Here is an 18,030-nt window from a genome sequence, read left to right as displayed (position 1 = left end):
TCTTAACTTGTGGGTGGCATACCGTTAGGCATGACCATTATGTTACAGTCGGAATAAAAGTATGACTGGCAAAGATTGTGGGCACTGGGTTTAGGATAAGGGAGAGCGTCATAGGGGCTGTGCATTATCCTATGCGAGAGTGGTCTTCACCAAACTGGCAAAGGCAGGGAAGCACAGTTGCTATGCGTTTTTACAAAGAATATGGAGAAAGATCGGGCCATTAGGATTAGAAGGTGGCTGGCAAAAAGAAACAAAGAGAGGGGTTGAAAAACAAGGGGCTTCCTGCCTGACGCATGACAAGAAAAGCGTAAACGCTGAAAAAAGGGAGACCAGAAGGTCAGATCTGGTGAAACAGCAGAGTTTGCGTTATGCTGCCCGTCAAATTGAGCTAAGATGACCGCTGATACCTCGTAGCCCTCGGCTGTTGAGCTCACGCATTGAGAGTATCCGAACAAATTTACTGCATTCGTTTTCTTCTACACATTTTCCACAACCAAGATGCTACAAATACAAACCAGCAGTCCGGTGGGCCAACGATCCTCTGCATATCTATAAATTCCCAGCAGGAGCCATCGAAGCGTGGATTGAACTTCGAATGCACTCACTCAATTCTATGACCATAAGGCAGTTCCGATCTCCACTGGTTAAGCCTCAAGTTTTATTTCAAGGATCGGTGCTTGGAGGGAGCTTCATTATTCGTACCAGCCCCAGTATGGAGAAGGAACAGGCAAGGAGCCGTTACAACTTACCAGTAGAAATCTTGACCGAAGGTTGCAACCATTTAAGAAGCGGTTTTCAAATAAAACCTTTCCAAAAACCATTAAACTAGCCATTGGCTTTTCTACAGCATCTGGTGACGTGCTTACAGCATAAAACCTTGAAATCGCCCGGAAAACAACGTGTAATCAGGACTAGTCGTGGACCGTTTACGAGAACAATTAATCACTAACCAGACCAATCAACTATTTAGTTGGGTTTAAAACAAGAAGCTGATAATCAAAACATATATATTGAAAACCGCGCGGTTTCCATTATGCGGAGGAATTAGTGTTTACTAGCACAGTATAACAAATGCTTCCTAGGAAATTGGAAATGTCGTTCCATTTTTTTCGTGTTACAGTAATTTACTGTATCTAGCCCGTTGATTAGTTGGAATTTCTTGTTTGGCCAATCCTCTTAGCCAATTACCTCACGCTTCTGACGGGATGTTGCTGAGCTTTTGTGTATGAGCTACTGCTGGTAGTTGTAACACTTGTGGTTGGCGTACGTCGGAGCTTTTGAAGACCGTGACTCGATATGACATCTGCCGTTAAACTTACCGTTGAAGATATTAGCGAAACACGCCGGGCAACACCGTATGACCAACTGGAAACGTGGATCCAAAACCACATGCCGGACGGAGGTCTCAGTCAGGAGGAAATGAATCATATAAGGTCAGTAATGCAGAAAGACCAAGAGCTTAAACGGACCGATGCGGACCGAATATGGTAAGTTTCTACAAAGGAAGTCGACCATCAAGATAACAATTGATCTAGACAGTCAAACATGGTCACACGGTATGTATGTTACGGAAGTGCCTACTATCAAATCAGAGTACTAAGTCCGCTCAATAACTTTCATTTTATGATGGCAGCAACACCATAAAGCAACGGTCCATTCAGGGTCGATTCCGAAGCAAAGCATAGAAAAATCGAAACTTAAATTATAATTTTCTAACTCGTCCATGATTTAGATTTTATCGAGAAGAAACTACCCTTCTGTGTGGTGCAGAGCACAACATTCTCTAATACGTGATCCTCAATGAACCATTCAGGTAGTGGTGAAGTACGATTTATGGCGGTAGGCTTTCAAAGAGACATCAACAATGCGACGACAATAAACATCGTATCGCTTCTTCTTGGTCAGTGACTCCTTGTTTGGACACGCAGGCCATCCTGTACTCACACTGCAATAATGGACCAGACTTATTCGATTTATGAGTTCCTGCACCATACGGTTCATGTCCCTGAAATTGTCTAGAAGTGGTTTAACACGGCACAGAGCATTCGGCTGGTAAGCCCATTCAACGGTGCAATACTGTTGCGTCTTCCGGAACGGGCCTCTCACAGGCACTTCATACTCGATGTCATGCATCAAATAACGTTAAGTACTACAAACTGATTGCGGTGGAACCGTTATTCAGGTCAGAAAATACTAGTGAGAACATGGCCAACAAAATTTTAAATCATGCCCCTTGTAGACAAATTTCTCGCGAGCATTAAGATGAGGGGTTCAACAAAAATCTTCCACTTCATTGCTGGAAACGTGAAGTAACTCAATGATCATTCCGTCATTGCAGTAAGGAAGATGACGTAAAAGCGAACCACGTTTTATATACAGGATAATATCAGCATAGTTGGGCCGGCTGGCGGCTCCTAATGGGGCCAACGACATTGACGCTTCTAGGCTAGACCGAATTCACCGGCGAACAAAACAGTACGCCAAGCCAGCGCAAGTTGTTCGTGTTATCCCAAAGATGACCGGTTCAAACACGGTTGAGAGATGAGTATCAACCAAACTTAAAATGAAGGTATGCGAGTCCCATTTTTCGGCCAGTTCTGGCGTGCATCCAAACTGTGGAATTTAATGTTTAAAACTCAATACAATCACTAATCATAATGACATTCTTATATTAACTTTAATTAGTCAATTAATTTGAATTCATCGACTAAGCTAAATATTCAGTCTGCGCACGGAACTGTGGTCAAATGAACGTAATAATAATAAGAATATGAATGCAGCTTTAATGATTATCCCACGCTTTGTTGGTTAAGACTTTCTTTCTTCGTCACAATGAAGCAGGAGGACACCAGAACAGTCTATTTAAGTATAACGCCTTCAATTTTCCTATATTCAGGGGTGGATAATTGACATGTGAAGCAGACCACACCGGCGAGGCGACCACATGAGTTGCTACTAGTATTTTCAGCCGCCTGCGTTATCTAGGGATTAAGCAACAAATAGACTCCTACAAGCCCTCTTGGATTCTATGGTGTTATCTCCTTGGGAATGCATTATCAGCAAATCGGAAAACTTGATTTTTGATACGTTGATGAAAATCAAGCATGATTGACCATTGTACTAACTGTTATCTGGAAGAAACTTCATCGTCTATTCATACAAGCTTATTCACAAAATGCCAATTTTAACAACCCAGGTCATATCAAGGCCATCAACAACTACACTGGTCGGTAATATCGTGGGAATTTTAAGGTTACCTCTTTTTACTTTCCCTTCTCGTTCAAAGCACTGATTAATCTGGGAGACCTTCATCTCCTAAGCCATTATTCCTTACTTCAAGAGTCACAGTGTTTACGTGCAAATCCATATAAGGGTCGTTTCATGTGGAAAACGGCATACGTGCATTCACTCGACATTTGTTTGCTCAGCAATTCTAGTGAGTTTTGTGAAGGTTGTTCTAAATTAAATGTTCTCTCCCACCCGTTTCTTCCCTCTTGCTTACAACACTTCTGTCGGACAGGCATTCTCGGGTTTCCTCAAGTCTCATTGTATGCTATGAAAATTTCCACTCTAAATAATAATTGTTTCATCTAGTAGTGATGCTGCTAATCTGCTGCTTCGGAGGACCTGCCAGGCTACCATAGGGGCCGGTGTTTGCTGTGGACTGTTCATGTAAGAATAGTGTTGAATATGATATTCGGATGTGCAGCGCAGTTCAGTTAGTATCTGGCTGGATTTAGGGTTAGAAAATTGACCATGACAGTGTTGGCGAGACGTGCTACTAAATATGCAGTGGAACGTTTAAAAATGTGCGTCTTTGCTCCTTGTGAACTCGGTAGGTTTTAAGAAAGCCCCAAACTCTCAAACAAAACAAGGTGGGATATTGGCATTTGTGAATATAGGCTGAAGAATTCAGTTAGCATTGTACAATTTTAAGGGTCGTGGCAAACAGAGTGAATCATTACGGTCCCACGCGGTTATGCTTTCCCGTCACATTGTTTATGATTTTCCCGGAAAAGGAAACAGTTTAAAATTTTGCGCGCAACATGTTTTCCGGCAACATGTCGGTCCCAACCACATCAGAAAATAGGCCTGTTGTGGCTGCACACCGCTTTGTCGAAACAGAAGTTTCAACTATGGGTCTTTCTGATATGTGCGACCCCTTACCGAAAGGGTTCTTCAGCAGTGATCTCAACAATCTACACACAACAGAAAAGTGCAATTTGATCTCATTTAAAGTAGCCGAATAACTGACCTTTTTTCATCTGTACTCTGTATGGAATCAATAAAGGTGAGCGAATTTTACCGACTACAATGGCGAGCCAGAGGAAAACTAAAACATCCTGGGGTTATTGGTGTCCATTTTTCTTTTCCAGAGAAACCTGGTTGATAACTAGAGCTTCAAGCTAGCTTGAGTTTACTCAGCTTATTCAGCCTTGTCTCCTGGCCGGGAAAAATCAACCCTAATCTATTGGTTTGTTTCACGAGCTTTTTACAGCTCTGTTTTCACTGTCGTTTGTAATGGTACAAATCAAGGGCAAGTGAATTTGGGAGTTTCGGAGCCTTTCTGCCAGTGTTCCAGCGTTAACTGGGCGTAGTGAAAGATGTATGCTGTTTAGGTCCCATGTCGTGTTGGGAACATTTTCTCCTACGGTGAATACGAAAACCAAATATGAACCGCCAAAAACTCAAATCCAGTGTGATATTCTTTTCTCCTGAATGCATCCGCTCTGGTGTAAGCCGGCTACACACACGTCCACTTCTGAAACTAAGTAGGGGAAAATAGGCCGATCGACACAAAGTAAAAAAAAGTATTCAAGCTTTTCTGTCCTCACTTAAAACTGATAGTTTGCGGGATCTGAATGAACCAGTGTGTTTCAGTTTTCTGCGAGTGTGGACCGTTCGTAAATGGACTTTAAAGTGTGGAACATCGAACCGAAGTTCTTCGCCAGCAAGGTGTAGATTAAGTTGATGCGGACTGGTCGCTTCTTTGCACATGTGTTCCTTATTTCATGTCTTTAAGCTTCATGACTTCTTAAAAAAAACATTTTTTGCGAAACTTCAAACGGTTTCTCAAGCTGAAGAGAACGAGACACATGATTTCCTGCCTTCGCCACTAAGATGAACCAAGAGGTGATGATTCACTAAAGATGACGGTTTACACTTCATCTGTTTTCGTATGTTGCAGTTTGAGTTGGTAACGCTTACTCATGGTATATCTGACTAATGCTGTATATTCAGCCCGTATCAAAGACCATACATGGAAGGTTCTAGAAAACATTGATGTTTTTCAAGTATCCAACACAATGAGTCGGTACAATACTGACATAACGCAGAAGACCGTGTGATTTCCCTATAGATTGAAATGTTTGAATTGTTGGTATGATAAGCTTCATACTTCTTAAAAAAAACATTTTTTGCGAAACTTCAAACGGTTTCTCAAGCTGAAGAGAACGAGACACATGATTTCCTGCCTTCGCCACTAAGATGAACCAAGAGGTGATGATTCACTAAAGATGACGGTTTACACTTCATCTGTTTTCGTATGTTGCAGTTTGAGTTGGTAACGCTTACTCATGGTATATCTGACTAATGCTGTATATTCAGCCCGTATCAAAGACCATACATGGAAGGTTCTAGAAAACATTGATGTTTTTCAAGTATCCAACACAATGAGTCGGTACAATACTGACATAACGCAGAAGACCGTGTGATTTCCCTATAGATTGAAATGTTTGAATTGTTGGTATGACCTATTCAGTTGTTCTCAGGTGAAACCTTTCCTATGAGAGGTACATTTTGGAAGATATTGTGTTGAAATATGGAAATATGGAAATATGAGCGGTCCTTTTGTAATATCCTTTATAACAGTACAGTTGCAGTCCTGAGTAAACTCATACTGCTCTAATAATCATGTTATTGAGACCCGCATGCGATCCTCGTCGATCATGACACGTTATCGATAACAGCAACGCCCTCCAATTTGGAATTGTTATTTGAAGCCGCTCTATGTCTGTAGACCTTAAGCTGACAACCCTTGTTGCGATATGCCGACAATTATCTTGTCGTCTGGCGAATTTTGAAAAGTTGATGGCTTTTAGGGTATGGGGAATCTTCATAAGAGTGCCGGAGCCAGTCATTTCATGAGCTGTTGCTTACAAAACCATGCATTGTTTTTCATCGGAAAAAGGCTGTTTCAAATTGTCCGAATCGGGCTACAGTCTCTTGGCTGTCCCGGTTTCAGAGGAAGTAAAAGGTGATTTTTTTCGCTCGTACATTTGTCTAAATTTAAGTAATTGTCCGTAAACCGATGCGATTTTAAACAGTGATGGGAATACAGTAGGACCTTACATCTGCAATCAGCAACAGCCCTGTTAGTTGCAAGCGGCTTTGTTTCGAAATACTGACCAATCAATTGTCCTCGCGACATAACCTCTCACTATACTGCTTGACAGGAATGAGATTGTCCCTGCTCCGGCTGGTATTAGTGTCGGTGACTCATTCGGAGTCAGCATTTGCGAGATCTCTGTGATGGCTGGTGACTTACAAAAACTGCTGAGTTGGATCCACCTTACGAAAACAAGCACCACGGGAACCGTAATCTGCACACGATTGCTAAGTATGGTAGGGTATTAGGTTCGTTTTCCTAATTACCAGAATCCTTCAACAGAGGTGTCCATCTTACTTCTACAAAAGCAGGAAAATCAGCTGCTTTGATTGCTGTAGACTCGGTTTTGTTGAAAAAGTTGAACATGGCAAAACAGTTAATCAATTTAATGGGATTCCGAAACACTTCGATCTCTGGATGTGCCATTGCATCAACGATGGTTGTCTAACCTTGTCAAATCAGTGACATTATCGTAATCAGTGTTGTTGCTGAGACTGCACAAAATACTATATTGACTTTCACAGTCATCTAAAGACTCGATGGATGTTTCCAGTGCGGTAGATCTCAGTAAATCTGTACGCAAATGTTCATTTTGTTGGTTTCCTGGATGACACAAATCTGTCACTGATCATGGCTAAATCATCTTTAAGATAACGACGTAGTTCAAAACCCTGAGCTAACCCTAGCGTACTGACCAGTCCGGCGTATCAGAAGATAAATGAACGAATTGTACCTTTCATACTTGGTTCCCCTGAAATGAAATCCCAGAATGTCTGACAAAAATACTGACATTGAATTAAAAGAAAAAGAGCCACACACTTTTCATAAAACTGCAAGTATCATACCTTATACCAAAAATTTGAGGCAGAAACTCCCCAGGAACGTCTAAATTACTAGACTTGACCATTTAAAACATTTGGGAAATTCATTTCAGCCAAAAGTTTGAATGGGGTCAATTGGTATATTTCCCTTTTACAAACAGTTAACAACTGTAACTCAGCAACTTCATTTATTGGCTGTGGGTTCGGCCAAACAACAGTTTTTTGGTTGTGCCGTATGTGCATGCTCTTTAAACATGCTCTTCAAGAGAGCAACTCGTACACTGATACGGAATAAACAAAGCAGTTAGGCAGTATTCTCATAAAAAGTTCATGAAATTAGGTGTCACGTTATGAAATTGGTAGGTTCTAAACTACTTATATTGATAAAACATAACCAAAACTAGTTTCCCAATAAAGTTATGCTCGGAAAAGATGGAAAATTGAGCCAATTATTCAAGGCAGGATAACTCCATTAAACTAGTACTAATCTAAGAAAGCGAAATTTGTTTGGTTTCTCCGTAAACTTCAGTGACAAAATAGCGCTTTATCTTTGAGAAAGACTCATTTGCAAATCAATTTGGTTTTCACGAGATACAACTGAATCTCTCGTTTTATGTTATTTTACAAGTGAATGTGCTGCCGCCTCGTGTTTCATCTGGCATGATATACGAGGTATCGCAGTATATTTTCATAAAGGAAACTACTCACAAGGTTGCTGCGTCTACCTGATGAGCTCCAAGAAGTGCGAAGCCGGCCGTGGGCTGTCGAAGAGTTTTCAGCAACCTTGTGAGTAGTTTCCTTTATGAAAAACTTTTCATCTTCTTCCAACTATCATTTTTCGGGCCTTAGATAGCAGATGGCTTCTTACTGATATTTGTTATCCACCCCATTTTTACCTCTTGAGAACGAAATCTAGCAACCGGTTGACAAACGAATTTACGCATACTTCACGGAATAAATATCTTATTGTGATATCGCCTACGTGTCACAACAAAAAGGTGATGTGAGGTGCAAAAGTAGTAAAACATAAAAGCTGCCCGAGAAGTTTTAGGGCTCTTTTCTCGCGGCGTTGTTTTACGCTCACCCACGATGCCATCGAATGCATGATCCATTTGATGGACGCGAGAGCAAACTTACGTTGGCCTGGCATGTCTCACGATTGCCCATCAAAGTGAGCATCGTTTTCTGTCGGAAAAGGTCATCGGCAATGAAAATCTCAACAAAGAGAGGCAAGACATTTCGATGCGAAATGAAAGCATCAACGGTCAGACGAAATGCTGTGGGCTGTTTGTATCTTACCGGCTGGAGGTCAAGTGAATCCCCTTGCAGTTCTTTATGGTGGATAGAGGTCATGGAAAATGGCATATCCCGGGAGTGACCTACCGTCTGTTTGCAGCCAAACTGCCAATCTAAGCTTTGTTCGGTGTCCTACGCTGGGTTTATATTAGGAAGGTTTACAAAGGACTAATTGTCGTTCTCGCTGATCGCGTATTATTCTAGCATAAGGTCCTGAAGAATTCATTCCACTAGCGTCCGGCGATATAGCTGTCATAGATAGACTATTGTAAGGACCGTGGATTGGTCTTGTAATATTCTTTAACGTTGTTTTTCCCTCCTGGTCGAATGTTGCTTGAACTCCGATCAGCGTATTGCTGCTGAGAATGAATTTGGCTCCATCAGGACACACCATTCCGTTTAATAATCTATTATTGGTTAATAGTTTAGTAAACCCGCCTATAACATGCCTATTGCGCTTCTGGGGGAAGAGGGGCAAAAGCTGACTGATAGCAAGATTTGGTCCTGACGACGGAATTCCGAGTCTAAATTTGAGTATGTCTACTCAATAAAAGTATGTCCTTTTAGAATCGATGTATTCTCCTAAAGTACTTTATTAAAATTTGTGACTGAAGCCTTGAAACTCTTTCCTAGCGTTTATTGGAAATGAGGTATAACTCGTATTAAGAAACAGTTGTAGACCCGTAAGAAAGCTGAACGTGTTCCCGTAAACAACGAAAGATATTTAAGGAAATCTTATGTGGGAAGCTTTTGTGGGTCTTTCCGGAGAACGAATCCCAACCTGGGGGAGGTTTCAGGGTGGATGCTACTGTAGAGCAAAAATGATTTGCCAGTTCGTTGTGACATCTCATTCTCAAGCAATTTTAGGATATGGCGAAAGTTTAATTTTTTTGTTTTTCTTACGCTAAACCTATAATTAGGGATGTCTGTTGATTCAAGTAACTGGGTTGCTTATCGGTGTACTTCAGATGTTACTTTCTCTGACCATTTGGTTGATACCAGGGAATCAGTACACCATCCTAAACGTGAGTAGAGTAGATGAGATGAAAATTGCAATGAATCAATGAACTGTAGCACTACCACACGCTTGTAACGAAGTTAACACCAGATGATGGGATAAGAAACGGCAGTCATTTTGACCGAAATCAGCAAGTAGAAAAGCCACCAAAGACCAGGATTTACAGAGCAAGTCAACTCATTTTTAGTTTCCACATACAAACGAAAGGCTAAAATTTCCAGAAAATGAAGTACTCATGTAACGACCGATGACGGGCCTGATACTAATGACCGCCATGGAGTACTGAATGCTCTAGGGGGTGTTTAGACGCTTTGCTTGTTGCCATCACCCTCACCATTTCCCGCAACACCTGGTGATAAAACGGCTATTTGTCTGCCCCGAAAAACCCTGTCAGTTTATCTGAATAAAGCCCCGCAATGGAAAGAAGAAAAGAGAAATTGGATGAGGAGAGGGACCCATGGAAAATCTACCACAAATACGCGAGGTGTTTACACATTCAACACTCAGTCGGACTATTTGGATAGATGGTGACCGCACACATGCCTCTAACAATTTTCGGTATGTACAGCCAAGCACAGGGAGGGTCACAGTACGAGAAGAACTATTGACACACAGACATTCTTCCATCCTCTTCTGCCTTGTCATATTTGGCTCACCTTCGGATTTCCGGTACTCAAGATTGGGTGCAAATTGTAACTGGTGATGTATAACATCTGGTGCAGTCATCTCAGCTTGTACTTCTGCAAGCACTGGCTGGGTAGATTGCCAGCTCTTCAAAAAATGCTCATTTGCTGACTACCCCGCTGTGAATTAGCTAAATCAGAGTCTTATAGCCTGGGTGCCGACGGAGCTGGTATCGACTGCTTAGCTCGGTCTAGAAAAATATGTCCAGTGGTGTCTTAAGATTTTCCAAACAGGAAAGAGTTAAACAATACCAAAAAATCACGAAAAGGTTTTTATTTTGTCGAGTTCGTAAACATTATACAGTGATCATCCTATCATGACGGGTTGCTGCGCACTGACGGTGTCCAAAAGGCCTCAATGTTGGCTTTCTTTGGAAGTTGCAACTCAACGCAGTATCGCTCACAACCCATCGACGATGTTACCTTTAGTGCTGATGAAACGTTTGCCGCCAAAATGCCCATCTCAACGTACGGACAAACAATCATCACTACAACCTGTGCTAGCGATATTCTCCTAATTGCAGAAGTCACCTGACGAGATGTTGTTTGTAATTCCGTCGCAACAAATGTTTTTTGCATAAAGTATATCTGTAGATTCTACAGGCATTTGCCAAAGTCATACACAATGACTCATGTTTAAAATCTCCTTGGTTTTCTTGAATACACTAGCATTCTCTTGGTTCGGCCTGACGAGGGAACGATCAAAAAACAAGAGTTTGTTTCTTCCGTTGTGCAAACTGGTCCTTTACCAAGTGAAAAACAGAAAATCTGAAAAAAAACATCGCGCAACAGCAAACATTTCGAATGCAGTAAAAAAAGTAAAGACTTTAATTTAGTGCTTCTACACTTTGTCCAAAAGTTGGCAGTCAGGTTATCTGGAGATCCACCTATAGGTACAAGTTCCCGATGATCTGTTTCGTCACATGAGAAGCCAGAAAGACTACTGCTGTCTTCACAGTTTACTAGGGCCCAGTCTTTTTGTGCCCTTGCTTAGAACATAGTAACCAAGAGTTAATTTCCTCGCTGAAATGCCGTGCTCAATTGAGAACATTAGGATCTACGCATTTTCGGGACGATTCACACTCGATGAATATCATCTTATTGAACATGCATGTTGCTGCTTAGAGCCTTAGTGTGCTTGATCCACCACAGCCACCACCATCAAGACCCCTACCACTCAAGTTTGATAACCAAGTGCTGTCACATCCAGAACGTCTGGTCTTGGTTACTATCACTTGGAACTCTTTTTGGGGTTAAAATCACACTAATTTGCCACTTAGACTGCATTCAGCTAGCGTCTGTCGGCAACAAATGCTATTGATTTGTGGATAGGAATGGATTATTCAGCCAGGTTTACTGAATTGGGGACTGTGGCGCCATTTGGAGGAAATCACCTAAAAAACGCACGTGTTACATAATTCCTTTTGTATCAGGTTTATCGCTGAAAATTCTATCAATGCCTTGACGCCAGTGTACATGACAGCCCTTTTTCTCACATGTTTTGTGCAGCAGAATGGATGAGCTACCATGCTTACCCGATTTTTTTCCTGTGTGGAACAATTCTAGTAACTTGGTGATCCACAGATCGTTCAACGTCCATAAGCAGCTCACTCCTAGCAGTAGTGTGCATATGAGTGAAAATATAGACTAATTTCGTGTGGGTGTCGCTACTGGCATACTGACCTTTAATCAGTTTCAGAAGTGGACTATTTCCAGTGAGCTGTGCGAATTTCCGGGAATGAGGGGACGAAAATAAGGTCATCCTTTAATGAAGGCATAACCTACCATCGTCTCTCGAACAGTGCGCTAACTAGCCAGAAAATGGTGTTCACGATGAATACACTAAACAATGAGTCTAACTCATCGATAGTCATGCAATGAAGTGTCCCCGTTATGGGACCACCCTATACAGTTTCATCTAATTTTACCTCTACACAAATTACTCGGGGCCGACAGAGCATGGTACCCATAGTCATATACGACTAAAAATCTAAGTGTTTGGACTGTCAGGGAATTGACAAAGATAAATGTCTTTGAAAACAAATGCTGCTGAAACGGATCAAAAGCATATTACTGATGACCAATTAGCAGCTACGGGAGATACCAAAAGGATTAACAATTAATGTGCACAAAAATACACCTTGGTTTAAGGCATAAATACGTGTTTGATCATACATAACAATAGCATACAAACAATAACCAAGCTTGCCCTTCTTGCTGAACTGGGAATTTCGGCTGGAAATGCTTCGTCACCTCTTATTAAGGTCACTGGGTCCTGTTTGTTGGGCGGTTGGCTAGCTTGGCTTTGAGCTGACGTTTGAGTCTGACCTCTGCAGCACATTCTCCTCGACCTTTGACCTGTCAAAGTAACGGATACTATTTTCGTCACTTGATCCGTCTGTTCCCTTTGGGTTGTCTGAATTGGTTGGCGATTCTTCGTTTATAGTGGATAAGGTCGATTTCTAGATGGCTGTTCCAGTTCGAGTAGGACAGCTCAAAGGAAACGGACGGATCGGGTGAAAAGGTTTGTAACCATGAGATAGACAGGTAGACGAAATGGGTTTCCGAAGCCGAATCCGAATGGATTTTATATGTCAATATATCAAGGAGCTAACCAACCACTCAAATGACCGATCGTGATCAGACACTACCTCTCCCCCGATGCACAAGCACAGCATTGCTCAAGGCCTACACACCAAAGCAATACATCACATGATGACCCCCCAACTCACTACTTACTGATGTTGTCATTTCGGTTGGTGACGAAATGCTAAAAAACAGATTTCTCAGCTTAGTAAGCATTACGATGGCCATCCCTACAACCTGTGCTACACAGATTGGTAAGGTAAATCAATAGTAATGATAACCTCTGAGAAAAAAATATTAGCAGATGGTGAGAAATTGTGCCCCAGGTAGGACTGTGGGCCAATTACAGTAGTTGCAATTGAGCAATAACCATTCATGCTTGACGGAGCCAGTGAACATTTAGTTCACCTAATTACAAATGGCATGTTTCACCTAAGAAGCGTTGCCTAATAATCTAGGGGAGCGGTAATAATACCCTTTTTGGTTTATTTTCTCCACTTCAGTAGTCAGTTAAGTATTCACCTAATTCACCTAGGAGGCCTATTTCTACCGGATTTATAAAGTCTACGCTTTTTTATTTCATTCGGTTTCGTTAAACTTGGAAAGCAGTTCATTGGAGCAAACATACGCATGTGCAAAAATTTACCTGAATTAAGGAGAACCAATGACAAATAGGGAAGCTGAGTGGCTGTTTGTGTATCCGATGTAGGATGAAGTGGACTGAACTAGAAGTAGAGATTTTAGCAAAGGAAGCTACTCACAAGGTTGCTGAAAACTCTTCGACAGCCCTTCTTGGGGCTCATCAGGTAGGCGCAGTCCGCGAATTTCCGTCAACTTTATGTTCTACTTGAACCCAAATTGGACGGATTTCCAGAAATTCACTCAGCTGGAAATCAATTCGGTTTTCACGAGAGACCCGATTGAATCTCTCCTTTATGGTATTCTACAACTGAATGTGCTGCACACAGAATTAGACATGTTTCTGTCGAACACGCATCCAGCCAACTGAAGCTTTTCAGCTTCAGCGTGAAATTGACCACGATTGCGTTCTACCAGGTCTATTCGCTCACTTCAAGACTTCGTCAGCTTTAGCGCTTGCGATGCCAGTAAAACCTGTGTTCTATTCTAACCAGCCAACCCCTGCTCTCTTTGGTCGTCTAAGAGGTTGTTCACGTCACATTCCTACTGTAGCCTACGGGCTCAGTGCTTGGTTGATTCCTTGTGTTTTTTCCTCAGTTATTAAGGAAAAAAGTTTCCTCAAGACAAAGACTAATTGTGAGGCCGTTATAAAGCGAGTCGTTTATTTTCGAAAGACAGATTTTACACTACGAGTGGACGCCATCCTCGTCCTCACCTACTAAAAATAATTTACGTTTGAACTTTTGTGATTATTCAGGGCAAATTTTCCGGTTATATTTTCCACGAATTTTTGCTTAGTTCTTATCCATACAGAGGTAACACTAATATTGATTAGTGATAGAGTGTGGCCCATCGGCAAATTTCAGTTTAACTGATTGCTTCTTATATTGTGCAAACGTCAATAAACTGCATTAGTAGCCAGTAAGGTCATTTTCTCCATGTTTATCTCAATCTCATTATAGTGAGCATAGTTCAAAGCAAAAAAATACAGTAATTTTTCACCATTTATGCCCACTATAATTCCATTCTGCACTTTCTCAATAATAGATGACGCCGACCATAACGTAGGGTGATGTAAGGATGAAATATAGCTTGGAAAAGCCTGGATTATAACTTTCTGGTTTCTTTAACCATGGAATTCATTCTGGGATATAAACATCATTTGGAGCGCTGAAAGGTTCCACAATATTCCGATAGTGGAGTTCCTTATTCCAATTCAATAAAGCATGTGGAGTCTCTTCGGCAAGCCTGTGGCTGGACGAACGTTCTTTATACTACTGCAGTTTTAGTTCTTAGAAAACTACCACACCGTCCCTAAAGCTCCAAGTGACACAGTGTCAATTACGGCCATCATGAACAATACTAACAGGGTATTCGTTTGAAATAATCGGTTCAATTTCCACTCTTCCATCCGAATCAATCAATAATGGCTTTGTTAGCAGTCTGAGAGCGTTGATTTCACTCGTTCATTCGTTCGGTCCATTCGGGCCCATTCGTTTGGTGGATGCCGGTGGGTTACTCGAATATCATAGATTAAGTTAAACACCATTGCTTATTCGTAAAGCTGCAAGCCCTGTTATGTTAATCAAAATCTAACACCCGTTTTGACTTGTGGGAAGACATCCGTTCCTCAGATGATTTCAAACTACCACGACGGAACGCCATCTTACCATCAAAATCCACTTTCGGCTTATCTGGCGCCAGTCGACTGCAAATGAGAAGACGGATGTTAGAGATTACTTAAAAAACAAATCTGCAGTACAGTGTAGAGCAAAATGGTATAGGGATAAAAATGAGTTTGAGATTGCATCACTCCCACCTAAACATCTCAGTGTCCCAGAGTGATCATTTCGGTTAAGATTCGTTCGGTAGGAAGGGCTGAATCAGAGATATGCTTTTGTTAAAAGTTACCAGCTGCCTGTATGCTCGAAGATGATCGCTAAGAGCTTCATACATTGACCAGGATAACAGAACAACGTTGTTAGTCAACGCTAGCCTAAATGAATGATTGAGTGTGCGATTTCGAATCAAAGCCCCTTCGGCATTTTTCAACTGCTAGAATTGCAGTCCTATGCCGTCAAATATCTGCAGAAATCTTGGAAAGTAACGATTTGTTACTCCCTGCGTGGGTCAAGTTTGTAATGACGTTCGCGGAAAACGTTGAAACTATGGCCCTGTGGTCAAATTCTAGGTAAACATTTTGATGCGTTTAGTTCCTAATAAGCGACAATTGTGCTCCGACTGTCATAAACATTCTTCAGGAACGCTTCTTGTACCAGACGATTTCGACGCATTCTGATTACGCCAAATATCATGGGCGTAAATCCTTGGGTTCGTCCACTGTTCCCATAGTTGTGTATTTCTCTAAATTTTCGTGATCTCTCTCAAGTTATTCAGTAGCTCTTGATATCCATAGTTGGGATGATTTTTCCTATTGACGATTAGTTCATTTAGGCTTGGATAATCTCAGCTGTATAGCGTAATGATAATTACTGACCAAGTATAATCATTCTCAGATTAAGGAACAGAACTAGGAGTATCGCTGACTCTGAGAAACTTTTATTTCAGCCGTTTAACAGGGACCTTCCCAAATAAACTGAAACCTGAACTAATGGTGGCTGCCGTGGAGGAGTTGCGTTTGAAGAACCCAGCAGTACCGGGTAGTGGCTTGGTTTCACTCTGTGCCCCAGTTGCACTTGACCGGCTACCTCGAACTCCAAATGGTACTCCCAATCTCGGTACAACCAGTCCTCAGACACCATTTCTTTCTTTCGCTGGTATGACACCAACTGAACTTGTAAAGTCCGGTTTCACATTAAAACCAAAGGCAAAAGCCAACTGGGATAATGAAGGACTATGCCCATTCTGTTACCGTGGTTTCACAATATTTCGCAAAGCCTTTCCATGTGTTCAGTGTCATCGCGGCACTTGCAGCCGATGTGCGACGGAAGTGGAGAAATCGGTATTCCTGTGCAAAGACTGTGTGGATTTGGCGTAAGTTTGTGAAAGGTTGGATACTTGTATTCCTCATTTTTGAATATACGTATACATAGGTATATCTATCTGTCGTTGACGATTATGGGTCACCGAAACCTCGGATTAGTCATCACTAAGTCCCACAAATAAAATGGATGGGAAACTTGATTTGCACTTGTTTGAGCCTAACTTATTAGGATGATATCTGAATATGCCATATACTCAATACCTTAACTCGATTTTGAGTCGAATGTCGCAGATTACGTGATATAGGCTAGTAAAGATTCTTACATGTGTCTAAATATTGAGTCGTAATAGAGACGAATGAGTTCATATGGTTGAGTTTTCGGGCTTTGGTGAGTACAATGGATGATTTATTTTAAATATTTCAGCAGGTGATGGCCGTCCATCTCAACTGCAGTTGTGCTTCCCTTGGCATGTGTCCAGAGTTTCTGAGTTGACCAGGATTCTTCCGCGAACACAGTTACTTTGTGTAGGTGGATAAGGTTTTTTGAACAAGAAGCCTATTGTGTACTGCTGAGCATCAGCTTTAGGTCGATCTCTTGTGCCGATGCTTCCACTTTGTTCTGAAGAGTTTGTTGCGCGGAATAACAGACAAAGCTTCAGTCAGATAGGCTAAGCATTTGGTCAAAAAATTTGACTAGGCAGTTACCAGAGAAGACTGTAAGTTAAACACCCTAACCGCCATGACATATATGTAACGTTTTCAAAGCTCGTTAGCAATTGCATCTTCATTTGCGAAGTAGTGAATGGTGAGTGAGTAGTGCATTGTATCCTGTCGTCACGGTAGATCAGTCATACTTGCGTAGATAGATGTTTCAGTCTGGTCACGGAAACCTTGTGACCAGTTCCATTCGTCCACAGCAAACTGTGTAATGTGACCATCACATCACATGCTCCCCCGCTCACTTGTTCAGTACAAGTGCTAGTACTCGACTTTTCAAAGAAATAAATGATGGTCACGATGTGAAGTTGGTAATACTGAATAAATATAAGTTTACGTGAAGCGTCTGCTTACTGCCAAGTGGGAGCACATACATAAATAATGAAATTTCATCAGATTATAAGAGTTCACATTTGAAGCGACATGTCTACAAGATATACAACTGGAGCGCGTTTTTCCACACATTATTGGTAGCAGGTATTCAAGGTCAACGTTTTTGAGTTTTCAACCTGGGTTTTAAAGTACTCATTATTCCTGAAGAAGTGTCCTTCCATGGCCGTAATATGGCTCGCACCATCTGTGGCGAATACAGAAGCATCGTCTCTCCGATAATTTGCAAATGGTCTCCAACCGCCGATAGAAGGAGCTAGAATTTGTTATATCTGACTGATAACCCCACTCCAGTGCCTAGTGAAGGAAAAAGAACTCACTGACGGGGAACACAACAACTTTGTTGCAGCAAACAAGTGCGTGTGGGTGCAAAAGTCACAACGGCCTTGCACTATTTAAAGGTCACTTTTTAACATTGATGCAGCTTGTTTAATAGGCGTTTAGTGAACACCCATCAACATCGATCGTGCTTCTATGAAATATCTGGTCATATGTTGTTCGTGCTCCTGTGGCGTGCCTGAACGCTCATCGGCTTATGCTGGTAACTG

The 18,030-nt window shown here is 41.6% G+C and overlaps 1 protein-coding gene across 1 annotated transcript in view; it reads left to right on the top strand.

Annotated features, from left to right (window-relative positions):
• Positions 1-1,296: 1,296 nt before the first annotated feature.
• T265_09507 (hypothetical protein) overlaps positions 1,297-18,030 on the top strand; it is a gene marked incomplete at both ends in the record, with an annotated part of 60,834 nt that continues 44,100 nt past the window's right edge. The window contains 3 exon segments of the mRNA XM_009175595.1: positions 1,297-1,433; positions 1,447-1,487; positions 16,011-16,425. Of these exon segments, the coding sequence (XP_009173859.1) occupies positions 1,297-1,433; positions 1,447-1,487; positions 16,011-16,425 (593 nt within the window).

The sequence above is a fragment of the Opisthorchis viverrini genome (assembly GCF_000715545.1).
Source record: "Opisthorchis viverrini unplaced genomic scaffold opera_v5_280, whole genome shotgun sequence".
Lineage (NCBI taxonomy): Eukaryota > Metazoa > Platyhelminthes > Trematoda > Opisthorchiida > Opisthorchiidae > Opisthorchis > Opisthorchis viverrini.
The sequence above is the reverse complement of the archived record's forward strand: the minus strand, read 5'-3'. Positions and strand labels throughout refer to the sequence as shown.